The 8,466-nt window shown below is 32.0% G+C and overlaps 1 protein-coding gene across 4 annotated transcripts in view; it reads left to right on the plus strand.

Annotated features, from left to right (window-relative positions):
* LOC105118610 (7-deoxyloganetin glucosyltransferase-like) overlaps positions 1-8,101 on the plus strand; it is a 15,565-nt gene extending 7,464 nt beyond the window's left edge. Inside the window, exons 1-2 of one of the 4 annotated variants that reach the window (XM_011016585.1) lie at positions 2,577-3,531; positions 4,157-5,215. In XM_011016585.1, the coding sequence (XP_011014887.1) occupies positions 3,012-3,531; positions 4,157-5,103 (1,467 nt within the window). In that variant the 5' untranslated portion in view covers positions 2,577-3,011 and the 3' untranslated portion in view covers positions 5,104-5,215. Of the gene's footprint in view, positions 1-2,576; positions 3,532-4,156; positions 5,216-7,737 lie in introns of those variants that run through there. The other 3 variants (XM_011016587.1, XM_011016584.1, XM_011016586.1) reach the window with 3 other exon arrangements.
* The last annotated feature ends 365 nt before the right edge of the window (positions 8,102-8,466 follow it).

An 8,466-nucleotide genomic window follows, 5' to 3' on the forward strand; every position in this document is an offset into this window, starting at 1 on the left:
GTTTCGTTCCAAGAATATTAATTGATCCATGAATCCTTTTCAATTCTTTTTAAGACAGAATGGCACCCAAACTGTTGCCAAATTACTAACTTTGTAGTACAAACTAATGGTAATGGACTCAAGAAAGGCATCCTGTAAAGTGGGTTTAAAGTCTAAACTTTGAAGTACAGATTTTATGAAATTGTTTTAACAAAGAATAAAGGGTTGAAAGGCATCTTGCAAAACTTGTGCAATCTGATAATTAAGGGCTCGATATTCGAAATGCATAATGTGTTGCAAATTCAACTGTTTAGTATTCTGTGTAAAATTAGATGAAACAGAGGAACATTTTGTTATGCTTGGATAACTACTTTTATGATTTCTATGCTAGATTTGTTATTTTGGATTCACTGATCTTTTTCCTTCGTCATTCATCGTTGGAATTTCTTGATTTCAAATGCAGCAACCCAACCGTTGAGCACATCATTGGGTGAAAAAGCTATTTGCAGCGTGAAGAGATTGAATTGGTATATTTATTTAAATTGGCATATTCCTCTGTTTTAGCTGGCAAATATATAGAATAAAATGGCATGCTTGACTCTTGGAGTAATGAAGTTAAGGGTCTGCAAACTCTGCAGATGATTTTTATTAATTCTATTATGAATATGCACTTACGCTTTCCAAAGTATTTTGTGAGTATCATTCATGATGCTAGCAACTTAGAAGATAAAAGGAGTGACCTTGATACTCCTATGTATGCTTGTTCTAAGTCACCATCACTACATCCTGCAAGATGGTTATTTGAGAAGATGTTGTTAGATATGCCTGCTGATAAACCCTGCATTCACTTCCTTGTCTATGTCATAGTTTGTGCCTTCAAAATTGAAAATCGTGACTTCCATGTTTGCATAATCGGATGATGATGCTAGTTTTGGTTACCGAAGTAGAGTTTGTGATTAGTGTAATGGGCTTGTGTCTAATTAACCAGAGCAGTCAGATGGTCATAATTGAAGCATAAGAAATATCATATTTTTAAGTTATTTAAATTATGTGTGAATAATTATTTGAATTATGTATTTTAAAATGTTTGGATTTTTCTATTATTTATTTCACTTTTATTTTAATTGGGTTATATTATTATTTAATACTTGACTGAAATTGTCAATATATAATTAGTTAAAACATTTAACTTATGATTTTACAATTCAATTTTACGATCCGAGTTTATATTGTATATTTCGTGTCGTGTCAAAAAAACATTTTTGTCAACCATAACCATAACTACTGGTTACCTGGTAAGTTAGGCACCACCTGCTGCTGCTGCTACTAATATAGTTATCAGTTACTTGCCTTACTAGGCATCATCTTCTTCTACTAACATAATTACTGGTCACCTTAACTTACTAACATTACCAGCTACTAGTTACCAACTCCTTAACCTTTTTATATCAAGTCACTAAACATCTGGACTAGAGAGAATATATTAAATTGCTTGAACTAAGATATTAATCAATTATCTAATATATTAGGTTTTTTTTTCAATATCTTAAATTTTGAGATTCATTGTCGAAATGATTACAAACTAAACAAATATCTAACTTGTTTGATTATCCAATCATTTTATGATTTTTGACTTGTCTTCATCTGAAGAATTCTTTGCGGTTTGCTATTCTGCAAATTAAGTTGGTGTTGGATTGTTTGTTTTTGTATTTTAAAAGTATTTTTAAAAAATTATAAAATTTTGTTATTTTTTTTAAATTAATATTTTTTAGTATTTTTAGATTATTTTGATGAGTTAATATCAAAAATAATTTTTTTTTAAATTAAAAAAAATATTATTTTAAAATATTTGTAAATAAAAAATATTTTGAAAAGTAACCACACTATTTTCATCATCATGTATTTGGGTTAGCTTTATCAGGAGAAAAACAATAAAACGTGTGGTTTCAGATTTCTGTTAATTTGAAAAACTAATTAAGATCAGACAGTGACATCAAAATTAAGAGAACAAAGTGTCTACTCTTTTATCAAAAAATTAATTAATTTCACTGATATTGAAAATTAATAAAATAGTATTTGGACAGTCATGTTTAATTTAGTAGTATTTTGTCCATAAAAAAAGGTTTTCTTTTCTCATCTATCTTTTCATGTTGTTTATTTTTCTATTTTTTTAAATAAATTAGAAAAAGACATGAAATTTACAAAAATAATTAAATTATAAATAGATTTACAAAAATGATTAAATATTTAATTTATTAAACCACGAGGATGTAATTAATTAAATCTTGATACTAGTAGGGACTAAGTTATAATGAATATAGTTATGAGACTTGTCTCAAGGCTTGACTTGATTCAAAGGCAAGCCACGAGTTTATTGAATCAATTTTAAAATGGTGTCATTTCAGTTTTTAAATAAATAATATTATTTTATATAAAAAATAAAAAAATTCAGTTTCAAACCGGTTCGAAATGAAACTTGGTATAAGCTAGATTACATATCATTAGATTACTGGGTAGATCTACCTAACATGCCGGACCGAACTAGATTTAATAATTATTATAATTAACTCTATATATTGAAAAGAAATTTACAACCATAAGGGCTAAATATTTAATTACTAAACTATGACGACTAATTAATTAAATAAATATTGATAAACACAAGGACTAAATGTATGCTATGTGTGCCAATTTTGGATTCAGTTTCGCGGACAAACAAATAGTTGCTGCAATAGCATAACGTAATTATGGCTGTATGTAAGACAGTAAGAGTAGAATCTCTAAATTGCACAGATCGAAGAGCAAGTAGAGAAAGAAGCATGAGGTTTCAGATTTCCATTATATCTTTAAGATTAAATATAAAATAAATTCTGTCGTATGTGACTTCTATTAGAAGTCATATCTATTAATTAAAAAAAAGAAAACAACTGTAGCAGCAATAGCATAACTTAACTATTGCTATATGTAAGAGTAGAATCTCTAAATTGAAGGGAACTTGGAGCAAACGGGGAAACGAAGAGTGAGTTAGGGAGATGGATTACAGTGTTTTAGCTGATCATAAGCCTCATGCAGTCTGTGTCCCTAGCCCATTTCAAAGCCATATAAAGTCAATGCTTAAACTAGCAAAACTACTGCATCACAAAGGTTTTCACATCACCTTTGTCAACACAGAGTTTACCCATAAGCGTTTACTTAAATCTAGAGGTCCTGATTCCCTGAATGGGTTGCCCGACTTTCGGTTCGAGTCCATTCCAGATGGCCTTCCTCCTCCAGATGAGAATGCCATCCCAGATATCCATGTAGTTGGTGAGGCTGCCTCGAAGAACTTGCTGGATCCGTTTAATGAAGTTCTTGACAAGCTCAATGACACAGCAGCTTCTGATTCGCCCCCAGTGACCTGCATCCTTTCTGATGGTTTCATGCCAGTAGCTATCACTTCGGCTGAGATGCACCAAATTCCGATTGCGCTGTTATTTACCATCTCCGCTTGCAGCTTCATGGGCTTTAAACAATACAAGGCGCTCAAACAAAGAGGTCTTACACCACTGAAAGGTATGAATAAGAGAAAAATTAAAAGCCTATTTGTTGTTCTTGCCGTTAAAAGGATAGATAGTGGTAAACAAATAAATAAATAAAACTAGTTTCTGGGATCTAAAAGTTGGAAACCATAAAACTAATTATTATGATAAGATAAATTTTTAATTTTTTTTCAAGAAACTGAGATCCACACCAATATTTATTAAATAGATCCAAAGATGTTCAAATCCGATTTCAATACAAAAGTAAAAAATTGATACCTCTTTTAGTCTGAAATATCAGTTAAAAAACTATTTATTAAACTAAAAATTATTTACGTTACCAAAAAAAATCCATTCTTCGATTTTCGTCTAGTTAATTGGAAAGACTACTGGGTATTGTGTGTGTGTATATATATATATATATATTATGCGCGGATTCTGTATGGATTATATATAATTCAGTCTTTTCCTTCTTTTATTAGGGAGTTCATATCTTCTCTACAATGCGCTTAGACCGCTTTTAGTTCTTCTAGGATTTTGTATCAGTGAATCTCTGCTTACACATATAAAGAAAGTCGTTATCTGTCTGCTCATTCATTGCTAGCTATTTAGATAGCTCTATTGATTAAAAGATATTGATTTTCTCAATTTTGTTTCAGATGAGAGCTTTTTAACAAATGGCTTCCTAGAAAAGGTAGTAGACTGGATTCCAGGAATGAAAGATATACGGATAAGAGATCTTCCAAGTTTTGTTCGTACAACAGATGCAACTGATTTTATGTTCAACTTCTGCCTAGGATGCGCTGAGAGAGCTCCTTCAGCTTCTGCGGTCATTTTCCATACTTTTGATGTTTTAGAGCAAGAAGTCCTGACTGCCCTTTATCCTATGTTCCCTCGTGTCTACACAATCGGTCCACTTCAATCACTTCTCAATCAAATCCAAGAAGATGATCTAAATTCTATTGATTGTAACCTATGGATAGAAGAAGTTGAGTGTCTCCAATGGCTTGATTCCAAGAAACCCAACTCGGTAATTTATGTGAATTTTGGTAGCATAGCAGTGGCTACTAAAGAGCAGCTCGTTGAATTTGGAATGGGACTTTCTAAAAGTGGTCACCTGTTTTTATGGATAATACGACCTGACATGATCGCCGGCGACTCCGCGATATTGCCACCAGAATTCACTGAAGAAACAAAAGAAAGGGGCTTTATTTGTAGTTGGTGTCCACAAGAAGTTGTCCTCAACCACCCATCAATTGGAGGTTTTCTAACGCATTGTGGCTGGGGTTCCACAATTGAGAGCATTTCTTCTGGTGTGCCTATGCTTTGTTTACCATTCGCTGGTGATCAACAAACAAATTGTAGGTATACATGCACTAAGTGGGGAATTGGAATGGAGATTGATAGCAATGTGAAAAGTGATAATGTGGAGAAGCTTGTGAGAGAGTTGATGGAGGGAGACAGAGGTAAGAAAATGAAGGATAAAGCCACAGAATGGAAAAAACTAGCAGAGGAGGCCAGTGGTCCCACGGGCTCATCAACCATGAATTTAGACAAGTTGGTGAAAGAAGTGCTTCTGTCACGACGCAAAACTTGTGACGTTTAACAAAAAAATAATTTAAGCTCAAAACATGACACAGAAACACTATATTCCCGTATTGTTTTCTAAAGTTATTGTGGTGGGTGCATATATTTCCAATTAACATCTCATGTATTCTGCTATTGAAGTTACAAATAGTTTTCATTAAAATTTAATTTTTTAATTAAAAATTCTGCTATTGAAGTTACAAATAGTTTTTCATTAAAATTTAATTTTTAAATTAAAATTAATTTATATATATATTTTTAAATTATTTTGATGTGTTGATGTAAAAAATATTTTTAAAAAATAAATAAAAATATTATTTTAGTATATTTTCAAATAAAAAATATTTTAAAAAATAATCATTATTATATTTTATGACATAACCTTGTGTTTAGAGAAATGATAGCAGTTACATTTTAAAATATTTTTTATTTATAAATATATTAAAATAATATTTTATTTTAAATTATTTTAATATAAATATATCAAAATAATTTTTAATATAAATTATTGCTAAATCTCATGGCTGGCTACTGTTGAGTGTGGAATCTTTTGCAATGGACAAGAGAGTCCGTCAAAGTCATTGGTTTAATAAATTATTGTGCTCTGGTTTCTATATAAGTTGTCTTCATCTGTTTGCTCTTGATTCTTCCGCGAAGTTGGCTTATTGTCCACAAGGGTGATCATATTTTGGCTCCTGCGGAGAAAAATACAGTGCAAGGATAGGAATAAATAAAACGCGAAGTTGGCTTATTGTCCACAAGGGTGCTTGCTTTTCTGATCATATTTTGGCTCATGTGTGTTCCAGATTTCTTTGCATTTGACAAAATTAAAGAGAAAATCTGTTGCCATACTGGTCTCTATTAAAATCTCCACAGATTGAGAGTTAATTATAACTCAATCACGAAATTTTAAGAGAGAAATTAATTAATCCATGCGATATCGAAAATAAATAAAACAATCCCTTGACAACCACGTTCAATTTAGCAGTGTTTTATCCTTCAAAATTGATAAATATAAGTTGGTGATGGGTGTGTTCACTTTAACATAGATAGCAGAAACTCAAGTAGCAGAGGAAATAGAGAAAGAAAGAGCGAGCTCGAGGCATAACTTGTAAAATTTTAGCTGATCAGAAGCCTCATGCAGTCTGTCTCCCTAGCCCTTTTCAAAGCAATATAAAGTCAATGATTAAACTAGCAAAACTACTACACACAAAGGTCATCACATCACCTTTGATCCATAAAACTATCATATTAAGACAACGTATCGCCTCCGTTAGGATTCCTTAGGTTTCTGTCCACTAAACCCCATTAAGTGGATGTGCACGAGTGACTATTCCCTTCCAAGTTTCATGAATAGAAACTAAGAGATCCCAACGGAGGTGTTAGATTGTCTTGATCTAGTAGTTCAAGGGTCCGGACTTGAAAAAATTAAAAGATAGCATAGATGGATTTGACCAAGAATTCAAGTTTCTCTTGACCAATTAACTATGTTTTTTTAAAAAAAACATAAATTCTTTGTAATATTCTCGAGTTCATGTTCATCCATGTGCAGATAATTATGAGTATTTCCATGTTACCTTTTTAGCCACATAATTTCATCGTTTGTTTTTCCTTTTTATTGGTTATAAGATCTTAGCAAAGTGATTATATTTAGAAATACTATGGTAGAGATGGTGCTCGTCGCATCATTACTGTCTCTTTCAACACTACCTTTCATCACAAACTATTGACTTTTGCTCTCTTTCAATTTATCTCCAGTCATTGTCCTCCTATACAAGCATAATGTTCACAAATTAACCCTGACGTTTACCAAATTAGCCTTGCATTCAATTTTGAATTGCAGACGAGAGCTTTTTAACAAATAGCTATCCAGACGGAGTAGTAGACTGGATTCCAGGAATGAAAGATATATGATAAAAGGATTTTTTAAGTTTGGAAATATGATAGTTGTTGATTTTTAAAGTGTTTTTTTATGAGTAGATGTATTTAAATCATATTTTTTTTATTCCATAAAAATTAATTTTAATATTAGTATATTAAAATAATTTAAAAATATAAAAAATATATTAATTTAAAGCCACATAAAAAATAAATTTTTTTAATTTTTTTAAAAAACACTTTTAAATTACAGTGACATACATTATTCGCACAATAGATCCAAATGACTGTCTGTTTAACTTCTGCATGGAATCTGTTGAGAGATCTCATTCAGGTTCTGCAGTCATTTTCCATACTTTCGATGTTTTGGAGCAAGAAGTCCTGACTTCCCTTTACTCTATGTTTCCTCGTGTCTACACAATCGGTCCACTTCAATTACTTCTCAATCAAATTCAAGAAGATGATCTAGATTCTATTGATTGTAACCTATGGAAAGAAGAAGTTGAGTGTCTCCAATGGCTTGATTCCAAGAAACCCAACTCGGTAATTTATGTGAATTTTGGTAGCATAGCAGTGGCTACTAAAGAGCAGCTCGTTGAATTTGGAATGGGACTTTCTAAAAGTGGTCACCTGTTTTTATGGATAATACGACCTGACATGATCGCCGGCGACTCCGCGATATTGCCACCAGAATTCACTGAAGAAACAAAAGAAAGGGGCTTTATTTGTAGTTGGTGTCCACAACAGGAAGTTCTCAACCACCCATCTATTGGAGGTTTTCTAACGCATTGTGGTTGGGGTTCCACAGTTGAAAGCATTTCTTCTGGCGTGCCTATGTTTTCTTGGCCATCCATCGGTGATCGGCAAACAAACTGTCGGTATACATGCAATGAGTGGGCAATTGGAATGGAGATTGATAGCAATGTAACGAGAGAAAATGTGGAAAAACAAGTGAGAGAGCTGATGGAAGGAGAAGAAGGTAAGAAAATGAAGAAGAAAGCCATGGAGTGGAAGAGGTTAGCTCTCGAGGCCACTCGTCCAGGTGGTTCATCATCCATGAATCTAGACAAGTTGGTGACGGAAGTGCTCTTGTCATGAAATAAAAAATGTTTCTTTATTAAAAGATAATTAAAGCTCAAGACAAATGTGTTGTTTTCAAGGTCATTAGTGTCCGTGCATTGCTAAGTTATATTTCATAAAAACACTGCTGATGTTGTGTGTTGACTATTTTTCCGAAATAATGCTGTACTTGTTGTTGTAACGTTACAAAAGGACAAGAGAGCCAGTTCAAGGGATTTGTGTCCGTTCAAGAGAGATCGAGTTTACAGCCATAAGAGCCACTTAATTTATGAAACCATGAGGCATAAGTAATTAAATCTTGATAATATAAGAATGTGCTCATCTTCTAATTTATTCTAATTTATTGATATTATTTTTTAATGAATTTTTTTAAATAAAATTTTTTTAAGTTTAAAACTTGTTTAATTTTTATTAAATAAATAAA

The sequence above is a fragment of the Populus euphratica genome, unplaced genomic scaffold, assembly GCF_000495115.2.
Source record: "Populus euphratica unplaced genomic scaffold, PopEup_1.0 scaffold2077.1, whole genome shotgun sequence".
NCBI lineage: Eukaryota > Viridiplantae > Streptophyta > Magnoliopsida > Malpighiales > Salicaceae > Populus > Populus euphratica.